Here is a 27279-nt window from a genome sequence, read left to right on the forward strand (position 1 = left end):
GAAATGGGGCCTTGAGGGCCACAGACAGGAGCCTAGGTCCTGCCCTTAGGTGAATGGGGAGCCACAGCAGGGTTTTGAAGCAGGAAAGAGAGTGTGTAGCTCGGGACCACGCACTCTGGCTGCTGCAGGGTAAGGATGGCATTGAGGGGGCCAGCATCCCAGCCTGAGGTAGAGGTGGTCCGGACTGGGCAAGGACAGTGGGGTTGGAGAGAAGAAGCAGATCTGAGAGAGATTTAGGAAGCAGAATCAACAGGACATGGACATGGTGAGGGACTGAGACGGGAGTAGGGGAGGGAGAGCCTGGCAGCCACTGGGAAGGAAAATCAGGCAGGATAGAAGTGTGGGTGGACGCTTTTCATAAACCGTTGAGAAATCTATGACCTGGCCCAAATGTGGACTTTGCAAGAAGCCCCAGAAGAGGCTGTTGATGGGTCAATGGGTCCATAGGCCTCTCCCATTGAAGAGAGATCAGTGATGCTGTCATTAAGGGTACAAGACAGGCCTCAATTCCAGGTGAGGGTTGGTCCACATTCTCACTTGATTTACAACCAGTGAAGTCAACAGGGCTGTGAAACCAACTCCCTTACTTCCAGATGGGGAAACCAAGTCCCAGAGACAGCTAGACAAGGCCACACAGCGTGGAGACCCTGGGGAGCACGAGCCTCTAAGAGGGGGATTTTACAAGTCTCTCTGAAACCAGAGGAGAGGACAGATTTGGGGGGGGTCCCCTCTGAGTGGTTCCCCACCAAAGAGAATTTCTCCACTTTGGAGGAAGTGGGAGGTAGTTCTCCTTTTGAGATGTGAATGTCAAGTGACTCCGGGCACCCCGGTGACTAAGAGGTAAGTAAGTGAGGCTTGTGGGTGGAGCCAGCATCTTAAATAGTAGGTCTTCCTATGTCCCTTTGCAGACACCTGGGCTGAGACATACAGGACAGAGCATGGCTCGCCTACAGACTATGTTCCTGGGTATCCTCATCCTCCTTGCTGTGGCGCTTCAAGCAACTGAGGCAGGTGAGGCTGGGGAGCAGGAAGGCCCCCTACAGAGGCCAGGGCGGACGCTGGGGTGTCTTCCGCATGTCTTGGACAAGCACTGGACTGAGAACAGAAGACCTCAGTCTGCGGTTGGCTCTTGCGGTCTTCGGCTAGTTACAGTGCTTCTCTGGGCCTCAGTTTACAAGTCTGTTGAATGGGTAGTCTTGAAGGCTTGGAGTCTAGGATCTGTCTCAGTTGGGTTGGGGGTTGTGGTGGGCATAGCCTTGGGATCTCCTGCTCCAGAAAACTCAAGCATAGGGCCCTAGGGGTGTGGGTGAGGAGCTTCTAAGGGGTCAGGTCTGAGTAGGGGAAGGCAGGTCTGGGGCAAGTGGTTCTCCCTTGGAAAGCTGGTGCTGCCCTCCTACCATCCATTTTTTAAAATTTTATTATTTTTTAAATTATTTTATTATATTTTATTTTATTTTTTGAGACAGAGTTTTGCTCTTGTTGCCCAGGCTGGAGTACGGTGAAGCAATCTTGCCCCACTGCAAACTCCACCTCTCAGGTTCAAGCAATTCTCCTGCCTCAGCCTCCTGAGTAGCTGGGATTACAGGCATGTACCACCATGCCTGGCTAATTTTTGTATTTTTAGTGGAGACAGGGTTTCACCATGTTGGCCAGGCTGGTCTCAAACTCCTGACCTCAGATGATCCATCCACCTCCGCCTCCCAAAGAGCTGGGATTACAGGCGTGAGCCACTGCGCCTAGCCTAAATTTATTTTTTATTTCATTTTATTTATTTATTTTTTGAGATGGAGTCTCTGTCGCCCAGGTTGGAGTGCAGTGGCGCAATCTTGGCTCACTGCAACCTCTACCTCTGGGGTTAAAGTGATTCTCCTGCCTCAGCCTCCTGAGTAGCTGGGATTACAGGCACCCACCACCATGCCCGGCTAATTTTTGTATTTTTAGTAGAGATGGGGTTTCACCATGTTGACCAGGCTTGTCTTGAACTCCTGACTTTAAGTGATACTCCCATCTCAGCCTGCCTAAGTGCTAGGATTACAGGCGTGAGCCACTGTGCTGGGCTCCCTATCCATTTTTGTCCAGAACTTGTCCTCAGTATGGGTTCCTGACTCCTTCTCCACCCCACTCTATGCTTGTGCTGTGTTGGGTGGAGGAGTGAGCACTGGAGTGGGGTGCAGCAGCTATAAACAAGAATGGCTCCCAGCTGCTGGGCTTTCTGAGCGGTTTTCATGCATTAAACACCCTCTGAAGCTGGTACTGTTATTACCCCTTTGGTCAGATGAGGAAATTGGGCCTCAGAGGATTCAATGACTTGGTCAGGGTGGCCCAGTGAGTCAGGGGAAAGCGGGACTCGAACCCGGGTCTATGTGACTGTCCTCTGTTGAGCCTTCGTCCTGACTCTGCTGCATCTTGCTGTGTGATCCTGGGCAAGTGCCTCTCCGTCTCTGGACCGCAGCCTTCCCACTGCACACATATGAGCAGAAGCTGACTTCTCAAGTGCCCATGTGCTGATGGATGACTGGGGAGCTTGTCAAAATGCACACCGGATTCAGCAGGTCTGGCGCTGGGGGCTGAGCATTTCTGACAAGCTCCTAGGTGACGCTGATGCCATGGACCATGGACCTTACCTTGAACAGCAAGGATCTAAGGCACCTTGTGGCTCAGAGTCACTGAGTCCCATCTTGGGGTACAGCTGATGCTTAGTTGTTCTGAATCCCTGTTCCTAGAGCTGACTGTCCCAGAGTGTAGACATCAGAACGTAAGTGGCTTCTCAGAAGCTCCAAGGGTAGGATCTTGGAGGGCTCAGAATCCTCTGGTTACCATCCTTCCACATGAGAACAGAAAAACTGCATCTCTTTCCTGGAGCCTGGAGAGGCCGAGATCAGGGGCTGGGGCCGAGGGTGACCTCTCTGGGCTCCAGCTTGTGCATTCACTGGGCACCCCTCCGCTAGGCCCCTATGGCGCCAACATGGAAGACAGCGTCTGCTGCCGTGATTACGTCCGTTACCGTATGCCCCTGCGTGTGGTGAAACACTTCTACTGGACCTCAGACTCCTGCCCGAGGCCTGGCGTGGTGTGAGTAGGAAGCTGGGGCCACAGGGTCTTGGTGGGTCTGATGGGTACAGCCTGGGATGGCCCAGGTGCTGCTGGATGGGACACACCCAGGGATGAGAGGGATGTGGCAGGGCTACCGGATGCTTGCCAGGATGGCTTGGCTGGACGAGATGGCTCAGTTCAGGCTTGGGTGTACTACAAACAAAAATAATGTGATCATTTAGCAAATATCATCAGGTGCTTACTAGGCTCCAGGCAGTGTCAGGTTCTGAGGATGCTGAGCTGAGTGAATAGGGTGCCGCCACAGTGTGGGCATGGCAGTAGGCCATCAGTAGCTGTGGCATCTAGGGTATTTGGGTATAGCAGGTATAGGAGTATGCCTAGTGCCACTGAGTCAGCAAAGATGCTCCCAGGTTTTGGGCAAAAATGGATGGTGAACCAGGTGTGGTGGCTCATGCCTGTAATTCCAGCACTTTGGGAGGCCGAGGCAGGCAGATCACTTGAGGTCAGGAGTTCAAGATCAGCCTAGTCAACATGGTGAAACCCCATCTCTACTAAAAATACAAAATTAGCTGAGTGTGGTGGTGCGTGCCTGTGGTCCCAGCTACTTGGGAGGCTGAGGCAGGAGAATCGTTTGAACCTGGAAGGTGGAGGTTGCAGTGAGCCGAGATCACTCTACCTCACTCCAGCCTGGGCAACAGAGCGAGACACTGTCTCAAAAAAAAAAAAAAAATGCTCACACCAGAAGTGTCTTGGATCCTCTCCAGGCTTCCAGAAGTCCGAGGCAACCCATTTTGACCAGAAGAATAATATTAAGAGCTAAAATTTCCAAGGCGCCTCCCGAGTGCCAGGCACTGTTCTGATCATTACCTGTGTTAATTGGTTTAATTCTCACAACAATCCTATGAGGAGGTTCAACGATTCCCATGGTAGGGACGGAGAAACAGGCTTAGCAAGGGACAGTGACCTGCTCAAGGCTGCCCAGGCTGGAGCCAGAACTCACTCCTGGTTCCTCGTTCAGGGCTTTCTCCCAAGTTTCTTGTTCTCCTTTGCTTCTTTCTCTGGCTTCTTTGCCTCCTTTTCCCTGGCCTGGAGCCTGCACCTGCACCTGGCTGGGTGACAGGTCCTGCCCTCTCTGCGTTAGCCTCTCTGGCTGGTTCTCCAACTGCTCAGAGCCTGCTGTCCACCAAATCACACACTGGGGGAGGCTGGGTTTAGGGACTCATGACCCGCTTTGGGCCTCTATTATCTTCTTCTCGTCTTCCTCCTCCTTACCGCTGACACCATTTCTTAGAGGGATCTGCAGGTGAATAATAAAGAAGGCTGAAGCAGGAAGCCCCCCCAGAGTTCTTCTCTCTTTAACTCTGAGCCTCAGTTTCCCCAACAGTATAATGAAGTAATAACCTTTACTTATTTGACTTATTTGTATTTTCAAACACATAGAGAGTGCTTGCTAAGTGCTAGGCACTGTTGTAAGCACTTTATAAATATGAACTCATTTAATCCTTGAAACAATCCTACGCAGCAGGTGCCGTCATGATCCCCTTTTCACAGGTGAGGAAATGAGCACACAGAGGTTAGGGGGCCCCTTGAGCGTTTGTTACAGGGCACAGTAATGTAAGAGGAAGGTGAAGAGCTCAAAGTCTGGCGCATAATAGATGCTCAATTGCTGGACATGGTAGTGCCTCTCAGCTACTTGGGAGGCTGAGGCAGGAGGATTGCCTGAACCCTGGATTTTGAGGTGAACCTGGTAACTTAGTGAGACTCTGTCTTTTTTTTTTGAGACGGAGTCTCGCTGTGTCGCCCAGGCTGGAGTGCTGTGGCCGGATCTCAGTTCACTGCAAGCTCCGCCTCCTGGGTTTACGCCATTCTCCTGCCTCAGCCTCCCGAGTAGCTGGGACTACAGGCGCCCGCCACCTCACCTGGCTAGTTTTTTTGTATTTTTTAGTAGAGACGGGGTTTCACCGGGTTAGCCAGGATGGTCTCGATCTCCTGACTTCGTGATCCGCCCGTCTTGGCCTCCCAAAGTGCTGGGATTACAGGCTTGAGCCACCGCGCCCAGCCTTTTTTTTTTTTTTAAATAAAAAAAGCTGAGTGCAGTGGCTTACACCTGTAATCTCAGCACTTTGGGAGGCCAAGTTGGGAGGATCACTTGAGACCAGGAGTTCAAGACAAGTCTGAGCAATAGAGTGAGACCCTGTCTCTAAAATCAATCAATCAATCAATCAAATCATATGTGATCATTGGATTTTGAGCCAGAAGGGACCCTAGAAAGAATGTGTCTTGAGGCTCAGAGTAGTTAAGCGTATTATAAGACTCTTGGGGATTCTGGCTTGGCGAGGTGGCTCACTCCTGTAATCCCAGCACTTTGGGAGGCCGAGACAGGCAGATCACTTGAAGTCAGGAGTTCAAGACCAGCCTGGCCAACATGGTGAAAACCCATCTCTACTAAAAATACAAAAATTAGCTGGGCGTTGTGGTGGGCACCTGTAATCCCAGCTACCTGGGAGGCTGAGGCAGGGGGATCTCCTGAACCCGGGAGGTGGAGGTTGCAGTGAGCCAAAATTGTACCACTACACTCCAGCCCGGGTGACAGAGACTCCATCTAAAAAAAAAAAACACCCAACTCTTGGGGATTCTATTTCATGGCCTCACCTGGAACTCAAGGCCGGGACTAAAGAGCTGAGGGTCCTGGAAGTCCTTGCTGCTCCTCTTCCTTTTTTTTTTCTTGACACATGGTCTCATTCTGTTACCTAGGCTGGAGTACAGTGGAGCAGAGACCTGGGCTCACTGCAGCCTCGATGTCCTGAGCTCAAGCAATGCTCCCACCTCAGCCTCCCAAATAGCTGAGATCACAGGCGCATGCCACCATGCCTGGCTGACTTGTACATTTTTGTAGAGACAGGGTTTTGCCATGTTGCCTAGGATGGTCTCAAACCCCTAGGCTCAAACAATCCTCCTGCCTCGGCCTCCCAACGTGCTGCGTTTACAGGCATGAGCTCCTGGCCTTCTCTTCCTCTTGAGAAATATTCTTTTCACACCACAGGTGACTTGTAAATTTTGAACCACTCTATTTAGCAGGTAATGTCACGTGCAGTAGGTGACTCATAAATGCTGAGCCCTGCATAAAGTAGGTGGCTCATAAATGCTAAGTTCCTGAGGGTGTAGCCTCCTTGCTGCATGCTAATGTTGCTGCATTGTCTCTGGGGTCTCCCCTTCCAGGTTGCTAACCTCCAGGGATAAGGAGATCTGTGCCGATCCCAGAGTGCCCTGGGTGAAGATGATTCTCAATAAGCTGAGCCAATGAAGAGCCTATTCTGATGACCATGGCCTCGGCTCCTCCAGGAAGGCTCAGGAGCCCTACCTCCCTGACATTACAGCTGCTCCGGCCGGAAGCCTGTGCCAACTCTCTGCATTCCCTGATCTCCATCCCTGTGGCTGTCACCCTTTGTCACCTCCGTGCTGTCACTCCCATATCCCCCGATCCCTCTAACCCATCCTCTGCCTCCCTGCAGCCAGACTGTCCTGTTCCCATCAGCGATTCCCCTGCTCAAACCCTTCCATGACTCCCCACTGCCCTAAGCTGAGGTCAGGGGTCCCAAGCCTGGCATGCAGCCTTCTGGATCTGGGTTCCATCTCTGTCTCCAGCCTGCCCACTTCCCTTCATGCATGTTGGGTTCTAGCTCCCTGTTCTCCAAACCCATACTACACATCCCACTTCTGGAGTCTTTGCCTGGGATGTTGCCGACACCCAGAAAGTCCCACCACCTGCACAGGTGTAGCCCCACCAGCCCTCCAAGGCATTGCTCACCCAAGCAACTGGTAATTCCATTTCATGTATTAGACGTCCCCTGGCCCTCTGTCCTCTCTTAATAACCCTAGTCACAGTCTCCCCAGATTCTTGGGATTTGGGGGTTGTCTCCCCCACCTCCCCACTAGTTGGACCACGGTTTATATCTAAGTTACTCTGGTCTCCCGGCCTCTAGCATAGAGCACTGCAGACAGGCCCCAGCTCAGAATCAGAGCCCAGAAAGTGGCTGCAGACAAAAATCAATAAAACTAATGACCCTCCCCTCTCCCTGCCAAAAGGCAGTTAGATATCAATACAGAGACTCAAGGTCACTAGAAAGGGGCCAGCTGGGTCCATGTGAAGCCCCAAATTTGCCCAGATTCACCTTTCTTCCCCCACTCTCCCCCTTTTTTTTTTTTTGAGATGAGATGGAGTTTCGTTCTTGTCACCCAGGTTGGAGTGCAATGGTGCAGTCTTGGCTCATTGAAGCCTCCACCTCCTGGGCTCAAGTGATTCTCTTGCCTCAGTCTCCTGAGTAGCTGGGATTACAGGTTCCCGCTACCACGCCCGGCTAATTTTTGTATTTTTAGTAGAGACGAGGCTTCACCTTGTTGGCCAGGCTGGTCTCGAACTCCTGTCCTCAGGTAATCTGCCCACCTCAGCCTCCCAAAGTGCTGGGATTATAGGCGTGAGCCACAGCGCCTGGCCTCTTCCCTCACCCCCTTTTTTTTTTTTATTTTTTTTTTTTTATGACAGAGTCTCACTCTGTTGCCCGGGCTGGAATGCAATGGCGTGATCTCAGCTCACTACAACCTCGACCTCCTGGGTTCAAGCGATTCTCCTGCCCCAGCCTCCCAAGTAGCTGTGATTACACGTGTGTGCCACTACGGCTGGATAATTTTTGTATTTTTAGTAGAGACAGGGTTTCACTATGTTGGCCAGGCTGGTCTTGAACTCATGACCTCAAGTGATCCACCTTCCTTGGGCTCCCAAAGTGCTAAGATTACAGGCATGAGCTACCACACCTGGCCTCCCCCTTTTTTCCTAATAGGAGACTCCTGTAGCTTTCTTCCCCGTTTTAGCTATGTGTCATGTCTGCTTACACTTCCTTCTCCCCTCAGGCTTTTTTTTGGATGGTCCTCCAACCTCCAATACCCAGGCCTGGCCTCTTCAGAGTACCCCCCATTCCACTTTCCCTGCCTCCTTCCTTAAATAGCTGACAGTCAAATTCATGCTATGGTGTGAATGAGTACCCTTGGCTTGGTATTATAAGCTGGAGTTATATATGTATTTGTAAACAGAGTAAATACTTAAGAGGTCAAATGGATGAATGGAAGAATTTTAGGAACTGTGTGAGAGGGGGACAAGTGAAGCTTTCCTGGCCCTGGGAGGAAGCTGGCTGTGGTAGGGTAGCGCGCTCTCTCTCTCTCTCTGTGGCAGGAGGCAAACAGTGGGGTGTAATTGAGTGAAGGAATCCTGGGTAGAAACCATTCTCAGGTGGTTGAGACAGGCTAAAGACTGGGATTTGGGTCTATCTATGCCTTTCTGGTTGATTTTTGTAGAGACGGGGTTTTGCCATGTTACCAGGCTGGTCTCAAACTCCTGGGCTCAAGCGATCCTCCTGGCTCAGCCTCCCAAAGTGCTGGGATTACAGGCATGAGCCACCACGCCTGGCTTCCTCTTCCTCTTGAGAAATATTCTTTTCATACTGCAGGTATGGGACAGCAGTGTCCCAGGTAAAGGACATACATGTTACAAGTGCCTGGTCCTTTCTGAGGGAGCCTGGTGCCGCTCTGCCGGGTATTTGAAGCTGCGGAACTGGAGGAGGCCATTTCACTCCCTGAACTCAGCCTGAAAAATCACAGTGAGAATGTCCATCTTATAGGCTTGCTGTGGGGCTCAGGTTGAAAGTGTGGGGAGTGACACTGCCTAGGCATACAGCTCAGTGTCATCGAGGGCCTGTGTCCCTCCCAAGCCCAGGGTTAACCTGCCTGCCGCAGGCACTAGGAGGACTAATCTGCCTACTGCCCGTGAACGGGACCCTCAAGCGTCCTGGGATTTCCTTTCCCCTCCTGTCCTGCCCTTGCCCCTCAGGATTTCTGGAAAATAAATCCTTTAAAATAGTGTCTGCTTTGGTTTCCTGGCATTTGCTGTCCCTGTGAGATGGGGCAAGGGACACCATTGATCCCCTCTATCCCACTGGGGAAGTCTTCACGTTGAAATAGGCGGTGACTTGCCCAAGGTCACCCAGTGAGTGGTGGGAGTCTAGGCTGGACACAAGGGCCTGGGAGGTGGCTGCACAGGTGCTGACAGGGAAGCCCAGACATTTGTCCCAGAGTTCCCAGCCCACCTCGGGACCCGCTGTCAGGAGGATTTTATAAACCATTAAAGCAGTCCCCACATCTCGAGCCTTCAGCAGCATAATCACTCAACTACTCAGCCTTCACCTTCCCGCCACACGGGCAGACACTGGAGAAGGGGAGGGAGTAGTCAGGAAAGTCTACGTCCTGCAACAAACACCTCCAAATCTCAGTGGCTCAACTCATCAGAAGCTATTTCTTCTCACACGAAGTCTAATCAGGCATTCTCAGTCTTAGGCAACCTTCCACATGGTCATTTCAGGGACCCAGGCCCCTTCCTTCTGGTACAGCCAACGTGGTCACAGGCAGAGGAAATGCTAAGCACCCATGGGAAACCCTCCTTGCTGGCCAGAAAAGATAAGCTGGGAGAACTGGGAGGGGCGGGGCCCCAGGGGCCTTGGAGGTGGTGGCAGGGGTGGTCCCCGGTCATGCCCATCCCTTCTCCAACCCTGGTCCTGCAGGAGTGCCCTGATCTCCCCATCCTCCTCTCCAGAGCTGTTTCTGTGCTACTTCCGGGGCTGGGGGAGTCCCTCGTGTCCCCAGAGAACAGCATAGGCTCCCTGCTCCCTGGGGCACAGGGTCTTGGCCACCTGAGGGCTTGTGGAAGGTGAGGACAAGGACACCCCCATTCTCACCACCCCCACCCCACCCCAGAGGAAACTTTCTGCATCCAGTGCTACCCTTTTTTTTTTTTTTTTTTTTTCTCGTCGTTACTCTGGTTATCCCTCAGCCCAAGACCTTCCCAGCTCTCTCCAGCCTGTGAACAGCATTCTCACTCTTCACTCCCGCTTCACAGTTCTCTGCAGTTGGGCCCAGCTGCAGCCTCCATTGGAGCCAATGGCATTGGGCCATTCCCCACCCCTGAATACGTCCTGTGCCTTCCACCTTGGTGAGGCTTTCACCTCTGCCTGGAATGGTCTGTCAAAATCCTGCCTAGGTTCATGCGACAGGGTGCCAGCCCAGCATGCCACAACTGACTTGCAAATCACAAGGGGACTAATTCTTCTACAATAAAGATGTCTAACAATCACCCGTCGATCCATCAATCCCATCCATCCAAGGAAAAGTGGAGCAACTGGTGCTTGTGAAGTGTACGGTGTTACTCATAATAGATTCTTGCCAAGAGTATGTAGCCTGGGTCTAATCAAGCCTTTAGATCTAACTCTCAGTTTACAGGAAATAAATAGGATAGAGGAACAAATTAGGTGACATCACAAGGAAATAACTAAATTAAGAATGAGAACATTGTATAAGACAATGGACTTGACTTTGCTCTTTTTTTTCTTTTCTTTTTTTTTTTGAGACGGAGTCTCACTCTGCCACCCAGGCTGGAGGGCAGCAACCTCCACCTCCAGGGTTCAAGCAGTTCCCTAGCCTCAGCCTTCCAAGTAGCTGGGATTATAGGCACATGCCACCATGCCCAGCTAATTTTTGTATTTTTAGTAGAGACGGAGTTTCACCATGTTGGCTAGGCTAGTCTCGAACTCCTGACCTCAAGTGATCTGCTCACCTTGGCCTCCCAAAGTGCTAGGATTACAGGCGTGAGACACTGAACCCAGCCGACTTGACTCTTAAGAAAGTTGAAGTCATTAAAAAGTGGTCTATGCAAGTGGTCTATGTAGACTCAAAAGAAATACCCATATGCAGTGCATGAACCTAGATCGGATCCTGGTTAAAAAAATAAAAGAAAGGAGGGAATAAAGGAAAGAAAGAAGGAAGGGAGGCGCCAGGTGTGGTAGCTCATGCTTATAATTCCAGCACTTTGGGAGGCCAAGGTGGACGGATTGCTGGAGGCCGGGAGTTTGAGACCAGCTTGTGCAACACGGGAAAACCCTGTCTCTACAACAACAACAACAACAACAAAAACACAGTAACTAGCCAGGCATGGTGGCGTGAGCCTGTGGTCCCAGCTACTTGGGAAGTTGAGCTGGGAGGATCTCTTGTGCTTGGGAGGTCGAGGCTGTAGTGAGCTGAGATTATACCACTGCACGCTCACCTGGGTGACAGAGAGGGACCCTGTCTCAAAAAAATAAATAAAATAAAAAGAAAGGGTGTGAGGGAGAGAAGAAAGGAGGCAGAAAGAAGGAAAGAAGGAGAGAGGAGAAACTACGAAATACATTTTGGGACAATTAGAGAAATTTGGATATGAACTGGGTGTTAGATGACATATAGGAATTATTGTTAATTTTGTTAGATGGGATAATGATATTATATTTATGTAAGACAATAGCTTTATTCAGAGGAGATGTATGCTGGAATATTTAGGGGCAAAGTGTCAAGCATCTATAATTTACTTTGCAATGGTTTGGCTAAAAAATAAAAATAGAAAAGATAAAACAATTATTTAAAAATACCAATCATTGGTTGTAGAGGTTTTGTCTGTTTGTTTGTTTGAGGCAGAGTTTCACTCTTGTTGCCCAGGCTGGAGTGCAGTGTTGCAATCTCGGCTCACTGCAACCTCCGCTTCCCGGATTCAAGCAATTCTCCTGCCTCAGCCTCCCAAGTAGCTGGGATTACAGGCATCTGCCACCACACTTGACTAATTTTTTGTGTTTTTAGTAGAGACAGGGTTTCACCATGTTGGCCGGGCTGGTCTCAAACTCCTGAGCTCAGGTGATCCACCTGCCTCGGCCTCCCAAACTGCTGGGATTATAGGCGTGAGCCACCGTGCCCAGCCCCAAAGCCCTTGCTTTCTAAATACTTATTTGGAGCATAGTGGGGGGCCAGGGAATAAGGGCCTCTACTCCCCAGTACTTGCCCCACCTGGCTCCTGTCCTTCATGAGGTGTAGCACTTCCCAGGGTGGCTGCCTTCTTCCTCTCCGCCTTCTCCCTCCTCCCCTCTCTTCCTTTCACCCCTTCCTCCCTGCTTCTCTCTCTTCCCTTTTTCTCCTCTTTCCCCTTCTCCCTCTCTTTTTCCTCCCACCCCTGCCCCTTCTTCCTCTTCTGTTCTTTTTTTCTTTTTTTTTTTTAGACAGAGTCTCACTCTGTCACCCAGGCTGGAGTGCAGTAGCATGATCTTGGCTCACTGCAACCTCTGCCTCCCAGGTTCAAGTGATTCTCCTGCCTCAGCCTCCCAAGTAGCTGGGATTACAGGTGTGCACCACACCCAGCTAGTTTTTGTATTTTTAGTACAGACGAGGTTTCACCATGTTGGCCAGGCTGGTCTCGAACTCCTGACCTCAGGTGATCCACCCACCTTGGCCTCCCAAAGTGCTGGGATTACAGGTGTGAGCCACTGCACTTGGCCTCCTCCTTTGTTCTTACATAAACAGAGCAGAAAGAACACAACCTCAGTTTTTATCCCTCCTTGTCCCTCTCTGGGCCTCAGTTTCCTCAGTTATAAAAAGAGGGATTGGACATTGGGAATGAGAAGGCTACTCGCTTCGCATGTGCACAGGCCAGGACAGATTCTCTGAGCACGAGTGGACCTTGGCCCCTGCCAAGGGTGCTCTGCTACTTTAAGAAGACTCTAGCCTCCTAACCCCTAACCCCATGCCCCAGGCAGCCCATTGGGTAGGGGGTGGTTGAGGAGAGAGAGGTCCCTGGCCTTGGGATCTGTAGCCCCTCTGCCCAACCCAACTGGCTCATAGTGCGGGATGCTGGCTCCACAACCGGTTTCCCTCAGATTGGCAGCCCGGAGATACCAGTACAGCTCAGTCCTGGCCCAAGGCGGAGCTGCTGACTCTTCTAGAGTCTCAGGAATTGTTGCCATTGCCTTTAGGGAAGGCTGCCATGAAGGCAGACTGTGTTTTAATGTGCTCCCAAGGCTGGCAAGCCTCTGCACCCTTCGGTGAGAGCCTGTTGGCTGGCCCTGTGTGGTCCTGTTGCCACCTCTCATGGAGAATGACCTTGGAGGGCCAGTGCTGGGAAGCCCCCTCCACAGTGCACTAGCCCGATGTTCTCCTTGGGCAGATAGAGAACTCAGGCCCCACGAGAGGCAAGGCTTATCCAGGGCACGACTGCAGAGCTGAGGAGCCAAGAGCCACAGCGTTATCAGGGATGGGTTGGCAGCCACATCGTTCTTTGCGCTAGCAGGGGCCAGAGCAGAGGTGGGAGTGGGTGCACAGCAGGGAGCAGGAGGCCGGGAGGTGGAGGCAGGGAGGCCAGGGCTCTCTCCTGGGTCCTGAGCTTTCCACATTCTACTCATCATGGTGGTGGGAGGGGGGTTCTCCACTCTGATGCTGTGGATGACCTAGGGTGGCTCCGGGCCTCAGTTTCCCCATCTATCCATATGAAGCTGGACTCAGTCCTTCTTTCAGCAGACCCTGCAGCAAGCCCCTGCCGACTTCAGGCTCCCTGCCAGACTCTGGAGATGCATAGATCAACAAGGTCCTCCAGGAGCCTGGGATTCTGAGAGGGGAAATTTGGGGGTCCATCCTGATGTGGGCAAGGCATTCCCTGGATCAAAGAAGAGCTTGTCAGACCCAGAATGGAGGGGCCCTGAGTCCCTCCCGGCCCCTTGGCGCCCCGCTCTCTATTCCACAGCCTGCTGGCCTTTTGTGTGTTGCCCACTTAGGAGCGAGGGCCCCAGGCCACATCCTAGGGCATGTTCCCAGCTCGTGGCAGGAGAGGAGGCCTTTGTACCCAGGCAGGCCCGGTACAGCCTCCCGGGGAAGGTCCCAGTATGACGAGCCTAGGATGATGAGAAGCCCAGGGCCACAGAGCCGGCTTGGTTCCTTGGCAACATCCCGAGGAATCCAGTGGCTGCACACTGGCTCCCTTCCTCTCTCCTCCCACCCTCCTGCCTGCGGGGGCTGGAGGCGGAGGCAGCCAGCACCATTATAAAAAGCCACAGAGCTCTGGCGGCGGCGGTGGCGAAGGGACAGCACTAAGCTCTGCCGCCTGGCTCTAGCCGCCTGCCCTGGCCCCTGCCCGGACTCTCGCCCACCCTCAGCCATGGCTCCGATATCTCTCTCGTGGCTGCTCCACTTGGCCACCCTCTGCCATCTGACTGTCCTGCTGGCTGGTAAGTGGGCCCTGGACTTGGGCACGAACAGGGTGGGGAGCCCCCGGTGGGGAGCCCCCAGCCCCTTGTCTGTCCCTCAAGCCTGACATCAGGGGCCCCAGACCCTGTCTGGGTAAAGCTCAAGGCCGGTGGCAGCCCCTATCCAGGGATGTGCAGGAGGGGGCTGGGCACCTTCCTTTCCCCAGATGCAGCACTGGACAGATTTCCACTTGCCAGCGACTGCTCTGCCTGACCCAGCGAGCAAAGTGGCTGTGCCTGGAAGCACAGAGAGGTGGTGTGGGTGGCATAAGGGAGCCAGGTGTGGGTGTGCCAGGAGGGTGGGGGTAGAGGGAGCCTGCAGAGGCTCCTGGTGGGCACTGGGGTGGGAGGACCTGGCTGACAGTGGCTGGCTCTTTCCAACCAGCATTAATGTGTAACCCGCAGCCCTGGCCCTGGGCCAGGCCACAGTTGGGACTTTCTCCTGCCCTGTTTTCAAAGCCCCCAGGATTAGGGGGCCCAGGACCAGTGAAGGTCAAGGTCACTGCAGCTCATGGTTGGGGCTTGCCGCTGCTGTGCTGGTCTGTAGCCCCAGTTGCTCTGCCTGTCTACCCATCATGCTGTCTTCCTCCTCCAAGCACAGTGTAGAAAACGCGTTTGCCTCTAGTCACTTGCTTACTGATGCCCAGGACCTGGTAGGGGTACATAATTGACCATCCTACCTGATATGGATAAGATGGAGGCCCAGAGAGGTTTAGAAACTGGCCTGAGGATGCACAGCCAGCAAGTAGGGCAGGAGAGGGTAAGACTCATGGGACTGAATGCAGAAGAGAGCACAGATGCACGCTCACCACCTCTGTGGGCCACACCACCTCCATGAACCGCTAGCCAGCCCCCTCCTCAGGGATTGCCCCCACCATCCGGCAGGGTGACATTCAGAGAAGGTGAGACTTTGCCTGTGGGCACACAGCAAGTCCAGGAAAATGAGAAGTAGTCCCCAGCTTCCAGATATTTCCATGGAGCAAACTCACCCTGGGGCAGGGAGCAGGTGCGTGGGTGGGTGGGCACGTGGGGATGGTGGAGGCGAATTCCTGCTGGCTGCCTGCTTTCTGGGATTGGGCCCTGAAGCCTGAGGTGTCTGGGGACAGTGAGAACTGGAAAGTGGGGAGTCAGATGGCGGCTGCTTTGCCACAGTCTTGCTGTGTGACCCTGAGCAGGGTCTTGCCTCCTCTGGTCCCAGCTGCTGCATCTTTAAATCTAGCTATTACCTCTCCGGTGGGGTGGGGGAGGGTGATGAGGCTCCAGTGCTTATGGGGGTGTTTTGAAGAGGGTGGCGGAGGAGGATCACTTTTACTAAGCTTAGAGGGGAAAGGGTCCTAGGCCAGGATGGAAAGGGGCCCTGGGGGGCTCTGGGTGCTCTGACTAGCAGCCTGAGGCTTCTGCCCTCATCTTGGTCATTGGCTTTACTGGAAGATCCTGGGGATTACTGGAACCTTTCTCAGCCTCAGTTTCTCCTCCTGTAAAACTGGGCATTTGACCAGGCTCACCTTGGAATGTATGGCTGACATGTATGGCTGACATGTATGGCTCCAAGAGGCCCTTGGGAGCCCCTTTAGGATGAGGGGGTGGTTTGGAAGCCAGAGAGACCCCGAGGGGAGGCTGGGGGGTTCGTAGCTGCTGCCCTGACTAGTGTGGGGCAGCTGCGTCAGTCCCCAAATGTGGGTTTGTGGGGCTGTGTCAGGCAGGAGGCTTCTGTGCTTTATATAACGAACCTGCAGCTACGAGTCAGTGCAGAGCATTGCCCCCCCCACTCCAAAAGCTGACGCATTCACTCCCACTCAAGTCCTGGCAAGAAAGAGAAAAAAACGAATCTGTTTTAAGCTCCTATAGCCTACCCCGCTCATTAGCAGTGGGGGTGGATGGAGAGGGCATGGGAGGATAAATTCAAGAGTGTCAGATCCAGGCCCCTGTGAAATTTAAATAAAAATTCCTCCATTTTTCTGTTGGTTAAGGTATTATGTCACAAAGCGCTTGCTTGGGCATTTTGTCCATTCATTCAACAAATACTTATTGGACACCTACTGTGTGACAAGCCTGGTACCAAGTACTGGGGCAGCATCAATAAATAAAACAGCCAAGGACCTCAGCCCTCGGGGTGCTGTAATTCAACTAAAGAGGACAGATAATACACAAAGTAAATCAGTAAACAATGTGATCTGTTGGAAGGAGAAAAGGCACTGTGATCAAAAAATAGAGAGGGGTGGCTGGGCGCAGGGGCTCATGCCTGTAATCCCAGCACATTGGGAGGCCAAGGTGGGCAGATCACCTGAGGTCAGGAGTTCAAGACCAGACTGGCCAACATCGTGAAACCCTGTCTCTACTAAAAATACAAAATCAGCTGGGTGTGGTGGTGCGTGCCTGTAGTCCCAGCTACTTGGGAGGCTGAGGCAGGAGAATCACTTGAACCTGGGAGGCAGAGGTTGGAGTGAGCCGAGATTGTGCCACTGCACTCCAGCCTGGGTGACAGAGCGAGAAAGAAAGAAAGAAAGAAAGAAAGAAAGAAAGAAAGAAAGAAAGAAAGAAAGAAAGAAAAAGAAAGAAAGAAAGAAAGAAAGAAAGAAAGAAAGAAAGAAAGAAAGAAAGAAAAAGAAAGAAAGAAAGAAAGAAAGAAAGAAAGAAAGAAAGAAAGAAAGAAAGAAAGAAAGAAAGAAAGAAAGAAAGAAAGAAAGAAAGAAAGGAGAGAGAGAGAGAAAGAGAGAAAGAGAGAGAGAGAGAGAGAGAGAGAGAAAGAGAGAAAGAGAGAGAGAGAGAGAAAGAGAGAGAGAGAGAGAGGGAGGGAGGGAGGGAGGGAGGAAGGAAGGAAGGAAGGAAGGAAGGAAGGAAGGAAGGAAGGAAGAAAGGAAAAGAAGGAAAGGAAGGCAGGCAGGCAGGCAGAAAGAAAGAGAAAGAAAGAGAAAAGAAAAATAGAGAGCAGGAAAGAGAGGTGTTGACATTTTAAATAGGGGGTTAGGGAAGCCCACTCAGTAGGTGGCTTTGCACAGTTTGGAGGAGGCTGAGGGAGGGAGCTGTGTGGATATCTCTGGATATCTCTAGAGTAGTGGTCCTCAGTGAGTAATTTTGCTCTCCCAGGGGCCATTTGGCAATTTCTAGGGACATTTTTACTTGTTACAAATGTCCCAATGTTTTTGGTTCAGTTGAGCTACTTGCCTCTAATGTGTAGAGGCCAGAGATGCTGCTAAACATCCTCCAGTGCCCGGGACAGCCCCCAAAACAAAAAACTGTCTGGTCCAAAATGTCAGTAGTGTCACTGTTGAGAAACCCTGCCCTAAGGGAAAAATGCTCCAGATGTTAAAAAATGTTTATTCTCACAACCACACTGTGAAGCAGGTATTGTCACGTCCATTTTACAAGTAAGGAAACTGAAGCTCAGAGAGTCTGAGTGACTTGCTTAGGACACACAGCTGAGCAATGAATGGCTCAAGCCCTCTTTTTATCACCTCACCCAGTGACCCAGGACATTTCCTGAGTCTCCTTCTAAGACCCTGGAAGACTCTTAGAAGTCCTTGAGGTCCAGCCTAAAGGAGACTTCCTCCAGGAAGCCTCCCCTGATCATTTGAAGTTGGAAGTGGTTTCTCCCTCATGTAAACCCCAGTATATTTGTGGTATGTTCTGGAACGCTGTGTTTCCGCCTGGCATCTAGGGTAGCCTAGAACAGTGGGTGTTCAGGGGCTGGGTAGAAAACTAGCTCTGCCACCATGCCACTGTGTGGCATTGGGCACATTTAACCTCTCTTATTCCCAGCTTCTGCATCTGTGAAGTGGGGATAATAATACTCCCTTTGCAGGATAATAATTCCCTTTGATGTTGGGAATTAAAGAGAGCAGATGTGTACATGCTAGACACAGGGTATAATACACAGTAGGTGCTCAATTAAAAAAAAAAAAAAGCTCTGATACTTTGTGTGCCTGTTTTACCTGTCCATCAGACTGGGAGCCTTCTGAGGCCAGAGGCATTCCTTGTTCACCTCACTGTACCTCACAGCACCCGGCACAGGGTCTGGCAAGAGGAACAGCATTTGTTGGTTGACTGAATAAGCAGAGTGATCTGATGGCATTTATTGGGATGGAAGCACTCTCTCCAAGCTCAGCACCCATGCCTATGGGAGAAAGAGCTCAAGGTTAAGGATAAGAGGGCCTGAGATTGTTGTATATACTCAAAAGTAATTCCAGCCAGTGTTGGCTGAATCAGGAAGTGGATGGATGGATGGATGGATGGATGGATGGATGGATGGATGGAAGAAGGGATGGGGAGGGGACAATGAGGGATGGATGAGTGGGTGAGATAAAAGGGGGTGGAAGATTGACAGGTGGTAGGTAGGGGAGAGGGAGTGGGTAGATGGATGAATGGAGATGAGTAGGGGTGGGTAGGAGGTGGCAGGTGGGTGAGGAATGGGTAGAAGATTGATAAGAGTGGGTGGAAGGATGGATGGATAGGTAGATAGATGCATTAAAGAGAGATAAGTAAATTGAGACTAATTTCATTCAATGGATATTGACTGAGTATCCACCTTGTGCTTGATGCTGAGAAGCTGTGATACCAAGACAGACGAGGTCCCTGCCTTCCTGACACTCCTATGACAGATAATAGATGACTGGCTGGGTGAGGCATTGTCTCCATTTACAGAAAGGAAAACTTCAGCTCTGAGAAGGGACAGGCTCCCCAGGTTAGTTAAACAATCTTCCTGGCAGAACCAAGAACTTAGCTGGGCCAGGACCATTCAGGGACTATGGCAGAGAGTGGGGACTTTGGAGACAGGATGACTCTGTGGCTCTTTAAAGCCCTGAAGGTGGGTAATGGCTTTCCCCATGTTGGATTTGAGGTGCACAGAATGGACCTTCTTTGTTATCCATTGGGCAGCCTCCCTTGCCTCCTCCTGTCTCTGGTCACTGAGGGGCACCGTATTTTCTGGGGCTTCCTAAAGAAGACACCTGCAGGCCAGTTTAGGGGACTGCCACCTGGCTCCACTCAACAGGGCCTGGGGAGGCTGCAGGTGCGTCATTCTGAGGTCCCATTGCAGAAGGAGGGTGGCCAGCCCACGCAGTGACTTTTATATCCTGGTTACTCAGAGAGAAAGGACAGCCCTGTGACCTGGGGAGCCTCTCCTGCACACAGCCCCCAACCCCCTGAAGCTACTAATGCTGCTCCTTGATGACTCAACCCAGACCTGCCAGCCCTAAACCACCTTCCCACAAAGCAGGGTGGGCCAAAGCTAAGGGGGAGCGATGGAGAGAGGAAGCAGCAGACTCTACAAAGTCTCTGTGTGTGTGTGCACGGGCATGCACCTGTATTTGGGAAAGTGGAGTATGTTTGCATGGCCGTATATATGTAAGTATTTATGCATGAGCAATTCGTGTTCTGGTGGAGCCCAGGGATGGGCTGGGGATTTCCCAGGCTCTGAAGTGCTAGATAAGATCGGCTTGCTCTCTTGACTGCCCTGGCCTCCAGATGTTTGCAAAACCCTCTGGGGTCTTGCTTTTGCTGCACATAACCTTGACCCAGATCTGAAACTCCAACTCTTCCTTGATTTTTACACTCATCCTCCTTGAGCTCACGCTAAGCAGAAAAAAAAAAAAAATTGCTGGCGATTTTAGGCAAAGAGAAAAGGTGGAAATGCAGTGTAAACAACTTCAAATGTTTATATTAAATAGTTGGGTTTATTTGTCCTGTCCTGTGGTTTCTCTCTGGCTCCACGTGACACTCAGCTACTGCCTGCCCCTTCTGCCCCACTCTGCCCCTACCCTATTCATACCTTCCATCTCCAACCCTTCCTTCTCCTTACTCTTCTTGCTCCAGGAATTTCAAATGCCTCTTCCCTCCTAGGCAGGATGACTCAGTACCTTTCAGCAACTACTCTCAGGCTCATTCTGGCTCTTAACAGCAGAACAAAGGATCATCTATTCATCAGACCCCACTTTCTTACAAAGCAGTTGTACTTATACACTTTTAAAAAGTTTATTGCTGGATATGGTGGCTTGCATCTGTAATCCCAGCTACTCCAGAGGTTGAAGTGGGAGGATCGCTTGAGGTCAGGGTTTCAAGACCAGCCTGGGCAACATAGCAAGACCCTGTCTCTTAAAAAAAATTAGCCAGGCATGGTAGCATGCACCTGTAGTCCCAGCTACTTGGGAGGCTGAGGCAAGAGATCTCTCTCTTTTTTTTTTTTTTTTTTTTGAGACGGAGTCTTGCTCTGTCACCCAGGCTGGAGTGCAGTGGTACGATCTTGGCTCACTGCAACCTCTGCCTCCCAGATTCAAGCAAATCTCCTGTCTCAGCTTCCCTAGCAGCTGGGACTAAAGGCGCCCACCATCATTCCAGGCTAATTTTTGTATTTTTAGTGGAGACAAGGTTTCACCATACTGATCAGGCTGGTCTCAAACTCCTGACCTCAGGTGATCCACCTGCCTTGGCCTCCCAAAGTGCTGGGATTACAGGTGTAAGCCACCACACCCAGCCAGGAGAATCTCTTGAGCCCAGGATTTTGAGGTTGCAGTGAGCTAGGATTATACCACTGCACTCTAGCCTGGGCAACAGAGCAAGACCCTATTTCTTAATTTAAAAAAAAAAAAGGCAGCAGGAAGAAACAAGGCAGAGGTGAGGGGATAGGCAAGGCCACAGGCCCGGTGGAGACTGCAGCCATCTTGGTAGGAGAACCTGTTCCATCACTTGCTGGCTGTGTGACCTTAGCAGATCCCTGTCACTCTCAGATTCATCTCCCCTGCTGCACAATGGACCAGTTAATTTTAAAAATTAACCCGGGCATGGTGGCTCATGCCTGTCATCCCAGCACTTTGGAAGGCCAAAGAGGGCAGATCACCTGAGGTCGGGAGTTTGAGACCAGCCTGACCAATAAGGAGAAACCCCGTCTCTACTAAAAATACAAAATTAGCCAGGTGTCGTGGCAAATGCCTGTAATCCTAGCTACTCGGGAGGCTGAGGCAGGAGAATCACTTGAACCTGGGAGGCGGAGGTTGCGGTGAGCCGAGGTCGTGCCATTGCACTCCAGCCTGGGCGACAACAATGAGACTCCATCTCAAAACAAACAAACAAACTTTTAATATGTGCCAGTGCCAGGCAAAAAGAACTCTGTAAATAAGAATTCACATTTCTTATTCTTACAACAAGCCTATGAGGTAGATACTATTTTTGTTCCTATTTTACAGGTGGTGAAACTGAGGCATAGAGAAGTTTGGTGGGGGAGGGAGGCTGAGTAAAAGGCCTTGAAGGCCAGGGTGTACAGGTGATCAGCTTTGGCTTGGGTGGTGTGGCCGGGACAATCTGGCACAGGGTTGGGAAGCCAGATGCCCACAGACATCCCTGCTGACCAGGAACCTCTTTGGACTTAGGACAGCACCACGGCGTGACGAAATGCAACATTACGTGCAGCAAGATGACATCAAAGATACCTGTGGCTTTGCTCATCCACTATCAACAGAACCAGGAATCATGCGGCAAACGTGCAATCGTGTAGGTATTGCCCCCGAGGCCTCTGAAATCCCCTTCAGGCCCTTGAAATATTCCCAGACCTCTGAGAATCTATGTCCACACCTCCCCTCCCAGACCTGGTCTCCTAGGCGAAGGCCTCAGCACACGCTTCTCTTGCCCCTGGCCTGCAGGCCACTTCACTGACCTTAATTTCTGTGCCACATGGCTAAGGAGGAGAGTGGTTTCCTGAATGGCCCAGTGTGGCTGGGGGGGCAGCCGCCCTGGCTTGTGGCCTGGAGCAGCCATGAACGGTGGTAATTCCTTCTGGACTGAAGCACATGTTACCCCACACTCAAACCCACTATATTTCATGGGGTGGTATGGGTAGGCGTAAAGCATGAGGGTCTTACTTAAAATGCAGGTTCCAGCCTCTAACAGACCTGGTGCAAATCCTGCCTTCCCCTCTTACTGGCTGGATGGCCCTGCTTCCATTGTTTACTTTTTGCACCTTGGTTTCCTTGTCTGTAAAATGGGTAGCTAGGACAGGATGTAACTAAAGTGCTTGGCAAGGGCGCGGTGGCTAATGCCTGTAATACCAGCACTTTTGAAGGCCGAGGCTGGTGAATCACTTGAGGCCAGGAGTTCAAGACCAGGCTGGCCAACATGGTGAAACTCCATCTCTACTAAAAATACAAAAACTAGCTGGGCGTGGTGGTGGGTGCCTGTAATCCCAGCTACACGGGAGGTTGAGGCAGGAGAATTGCTTGAACCCAGGAGGCGGAGATTGCAGTGAGCCAAGATGGCACCACTGCACTCTGGCCTGGGCAATATTGTGAGACTCCATCTCAAAAAAAAAATAAAAAGAAAAAAAAGAAAAGAAAAAAAAATTAAATTAAAAATAAAGTGCTTGGCAAGGTCTGTCAGTAGGAGCTGCAGAGATCACTATCTCCATCTGACAGAAGAGGAAACAGGGTCATTTCGAGACTCTGGGGAGGGACTGAGTCATTGTCCTCCTGGCTGTTAAGGACCCTGGCCATCTTGGTCACTTCCTTCTCCTGGGGGCTCTCTTAGGTCCTGCCTAACCAGCCAGCCCTGAGGCCTTTCCCCAGGACTGACTTTTGAGCCCTAAAGCAGCCTCAGCCAGACCTAGGGGTCAGGCAGCAGGAAATGGCCAATGGCCCTTTGCTTTCTAGGCTCAGTTAAAGGAAGTCTGGCACTTCCTCTCCTCAATTATGCAGTTTCTAAGGTGGGCAAGGTACTGAGCGTTCTCCTGCCTGGCTTCTTTGCTGATCGGTCAAGGCTTACTTCCCCAAGACACCCCCAAGTATTTTTTGTTTTCTTGATGAAAGGGAAAAAGGAAATGGGGGAGGGGATCGCTGTGCCCAGGGGGCCTGCAGGGTCATACTTGCTTCCTGGACTCCTCAAGCTTCCCGGCATCCTGGAGCCAGGTGCCTTTACTTCACCTCTCTGAGCCTTGGTTTCCTCATCTGTAAAATGGGGATGAGCCTGGTAGCCACCTTGTGGGATGGATGTAAGATTTGAACATGGGCAAATGCCAAGCACAGGCCGTGGCATGGAGCCAGGGCGTCTGTCAGCTCTGAGCTGTGGGCTTGGCGGTGAACCAGTCACACACGGCTTCAGAGGAAGTTCAAGATTTGGAGGGCACTCAGGGTCCCAATGAGGCTGCCACATATTTGGCTCTAACCCCTTCTGCCCTTGAACACACATCGGGAGGGGAGGAGAGGGGCCTGGAGCACAGCCTGTAGCTGTGAAACCGAAGAAGAGCAACAAGACTCACGAAGTCTCATAAGGCCTGTTCCAGAGTGAGGAGGCCCCATACAGAGCTCACCTGAAGTCCTCTCCCCAGCAGGAGACTCAAAGCCCAGAGCCCCCTGCCTTAATGGTAACAATATTATCAACATTGTTATTATTTTCAGCTATTACTGATCGGCTCTGAGCCATAATTTGGCTTTTTTTTTTTTACAGTAACACAGAAGTAGGGTGATCAACTCGTCCCTGTTTGCCTGGGGACTTTCCCGGTTTTAAAATGGGAAGTCCCTCATCCTGAGCACCCCCTGCATCCCATTTTTTCTGGGATGGGTGGTCACGCTACAGATGGGAGGCTTTCCTATCTCCATTTCTCGGGTGAGGACCTGGGAGCCTAGGAGGGCGGGTTTCCCCAGCTGGTCAGTGGCCTCACAGCTGCTAAGTGGGAGGGCAGGGTTTCCAGCCGGGTGTGTTCACCTGCAGAGCACTGGTGCTGTGCCCCCACACCACGCTGGCCCGGGTTTCTGGCATCTGGACATCACTGGATCCCTGTCTTTCTCCCCTGTAGCTTGGAGACGAGACAGCACAGGCTGTTCTGTGCCGACCCGAAGGAACAATGGGTCAAGGACGCGATGCAGCATCTGGACCGCCAGGCTGCTGCTCTGACTCGAAATGGCGGCACCTTCGAGAAGCAGATCGGCCTGGTGAAGCCCAGGACCACCCTTGCCGCCCGGGGAATGGAGGAGTCTGCGGTACCGGAGCCCGAAGCCACAGGCGAAAGCAGTAGCCTGAAGCCAACTCCTTCTTCCCGGGAGGCACAGACGGCCCTGGGGACCTCCCCAGAGCAGTCGACGGGCGTGACTGGTTCCTCAGGGACCGGGCTCCCCCCGACGCCAAAGGCTCAGGATGGAGGGCCTGTGGGCACGGAGCTTTTCCGAGTGCCTCCCGTCTCCACTGCCGCCGCGTGGCAGAGTTCTGCTCCCCACCAACCTGGGCCCGGCCTCTGGGCTGAGGGAAAGACCTCTGAGGCCCCGTCCACCCAGGACCCTTCCACCCAGGCCTCCTCCACCCAGGCCTCCTCCACCCAGGCCTCCACTACTTCCTCCCCAGCCCCAGAGGAGAACACTCCGTCTGAAGGCCAGCCTGTGTGGGGTCAGGGACAGAGCCCCAGGCCAGAGAACTCTCTGGAGCGGGAGGAGATGGGTCCCGTGCCAGCACACACAGATGCCTTCCAGGACTGGGGGCCTGGCAGCATGGCCCACGTCTCTGTGGTCCCTGTCTCCTCGGAAGGAACCCCCAGCAGGGAGCCAGTGGTTTCAGGCAGCTGGACCCCTAAAGCTGAGGAACCCATCCATGCCACCATGGACCCCCAGAGGCTGGGCGTCCTTATCACTCCTGTCCCTGATGCCCAGGCTGCCACCCGGAGGCAGGCAGTGGGGCTGCTGGCCTTCCTTGGCCTCCTCTTCTGCCTGGGGGTGGCCATGTTTGCCTACCAGAGCCTCCAGGGCTGCCCTCGAAAGATGGCGGGAGAGATGGTGGAGGGCCTCCGCTACATCCCCCGGAGCTGTGGTAGTAACTCATATGTCCTGGTGCCCGTGTGAACTCCTCCGGCCTGTGTCTAGTTGTTTGATTCAGACAGCTGCCTGGGATCCCTCATCCTCATACCCACTCCCACCCAAGGGCCTGGACTGAGCTGGGATGATTGGAGCGGGGAGGTGGGATCCTCCAGGTGCACAAGCTCCAAGCTCCCAGGCACACCCTAGGAGGCCAGCCTTGACCATTCTCCACCTGCCAGGGACAGAGGGGACGGTCTCCCAACTCACCCCAGCCCCAAAACTCTCCTCTGCTGCTGGCTGGTTAGAGGTTCCCTTTGACGCCATCCCAGCCCCAATGAACAATTATTTATTCCCAGCCCCCTCTGACCCACGCTACCCTGTGAGTACTACAGTCCTTCCATCTCACACATGAGCATCAGGCCAGGCCCTCTGCCCACTCCCCGCAATCTCATTGTGTCTCTTGGTTCTGCTGCAGTTGCCAGTCACCCCGGCCACCTGCGGTGCTATCTCCCCCAGCCCCGTCCTCTGTACAGAGCCCACGCCCCCACTAGTGACGTGTCTTTTCTTGCATGAGGCTAGTGTGGTGTTTCCTGGCACTGCTCCCAGTGAGGCTCTGCCCTTGGTTAGGCATTGTGGGAAGGGGAGATAAGGATATCTGGTGGCTTTCTTCTTTGGTCTACACTGTGCTGAGTCTGAAGGCTGGGTTCTGATCCTAGTTCTACCATCAACCCCCCAAGGTACTCCCATCTGTGAAAGGAAAGAGGGAGGTAAGGAATATCTGTCCCCCTGACATCACTCATTGACCTGAGGCCCTTCTCTCCAGCCCCTGGATGCAGCCTCACAGTCCTTATGAGCAGAGCACCTTAGACAGTCCTTGCCAATGGACTAGCTTGTCTTTGGACCCTGAGGCCCAGAGGGCCTGCGAGGGAGTGAGTTGATAGCACAGATCCTGCCCTGTGGGCCCTCAAATGGAGGTGGGCAGAACAGAGTCCATCCCTGAAGGCCCCGCCCAGGCTCAGTCACTGAGACACCCCGAGCTCTGCCTCCCCTCACCCCCTAAGAGGGAGGAGGGAGTGCTCCAGACACCTGTCTAAGAAGCCCAGGAAAGGCTCTGGGAGCAGCCACACACCTGATGCTTCTTCAGAGACTCCTGCAGGCAGCCAGGCCACAAGACCCTTGTGGTCCCACTCCCCACACGCCGGATTCTTTCATGAGGCCTGGGTTCCCCTCCCACCTCTCTCACTCCTTGAAAACACTGTTCTCTGCCCTCCAAGACCTTCTCCTTCATCTTTGTCCCCGTCGCAGACAGGACCAGGGATTTCCATGAGGCCCCTGTTTGTTTCTGAAAGGGACGCTACCCGGGAAGGGGGCTGGGACATGGGAAAGGGGAAGTTGCAGGCATAAAGTCAGGGGTTCCCTTTTTTGGCTGCTGAAGGCTCGAGCATGCCTGGATGAGGCCACACCAGCCGTCCTGACCCCTCAGGGTCCCTGGGGGCAGCTCACCTCTCCCTTGGATTGTCCCCGAGGGTGACCCTTGCTCTACCTGAGGGGCCTCTTATGGCCTGGGTTCTACCCAGGTGCCAGGAACACTCCTTCACAAATGGGTGCTTGGAGGAAGGAAACCCAGCTCTGGTCCATAGAGAGCAAGACACTGTACGGCCCGGCCCGCCCGGCCTTTGCACTCCCTTGCTGGGCGTGGCACAGTATATTCAGGAAGTTCAGGGCCTGGCTCAGGTGGGGTCACTCTGGCAGCTCAGAGAGGGTGAGAGTGGAACTGATGCACTTTGTTCTGGCTCTTCCAGGCTGGGAGAGCCTTCCAGGGGTGGGGCACCCTGTGATGGGGCCCTGCCTCCTTTGTGAGGAAGCTGCTGGGGCCAGCTGGTCCCCCTTCCATGGACTTTGTTAGTTTCTCCAAGCAGGACATGGACAAGGATGATCTAGGAAGACTTTGGAAAGAGTAGGTTGATCCTTTTACTTTTCCAACCCTCATCACCAATGTCTGTGCCATTTTGTATTTTACTAATAAAATTTAAAAGTCTTGTGAATCAATACGGGTGATTTCTCTGGGGACAAGTCCAGCAACCAGGGCTTCAGAGGGGAAGGAACGGGGCAGGGGTGGGCAGGCCAAGATCCCTTTCAGCCCTGGAGACCCCTATCTCCAGTTCATCTGGGGCAGAAGAGCAGACATTTTCACAGTCAGCAAGAGAAGCAGCACCAGGGATCGGAGTGAGGAGTGCTGAACCCTCGGCCTAGCTTTGTTCTGCCCGGCTGTGTAATGTTGGGCCAGGGCCTTCACCTCTCTGAGCCTGCATAACTGTGAGTATGGGGCC

The 27279-nt window shown here is 52.5% G+C and overlaps 2 protein-coding genes across 2 annotated transcripts; both read left to right on the plus strand.

Moving 5' to 3' along the window:
* Positions 1–904: 904 nt before the first annotated feature.
* CCL22 (C-C motif chemokine ligand 22) lies at positions 905–8965 on the plus strand. Its single transcript, XM_005592030.4, has 3 exons — positions 905–1011; positions 2949–3072; positions 6274–8965. Exons 1-3 carry the CDS (start codon positions 939–941, stop codon positions 6356–6358), a joined length of 282 nt encoding a protein of 93 aa, XP_005592087.3. The 5' UTR covers positions 905–938; the 3' UTR covers positions 6359–8965.
* Positions 8966–13995: 5030 nt separating this feature from the next.
* CX3CL1 (C-X3-C motif chemokine ligand 1) lies at positions 13996–26998 on the plus strand. Its single transcript, XM_045381467.3, has 3 exons — positions 13996–14168; positions 21548–21668; positions 23962–26998. The coding sequence occupies exons 1-3, from the start codon at positions 14099–14101 to the stop codon at positions 24992–24994; spliced, it is 1224 nt and encodes a 407-aa protein (XP_045237402.2). The 5' UTR covers positions 13996–14098; the 3' UTR covers positions 24995–26998.
* Positions 26999–27279: the final 281 nt, after the last annotated feature.

The sequence above is a fragment of the Macaca fascicularis genome, chromosome 20 (genome assembly GCF_037993035.2).
Source record: "Macaca fascicularis isolate 582-1 chromosome 20, T2T-MFA8v1.1".
In the NCBI taxonomy this organism is placed as follows: domain Eukaryota; kingdom Metazoa; phylum Chordata; class Mammalia; order Primates; family Cercopithecidae; genus Macaca; species Macaca fascicularis.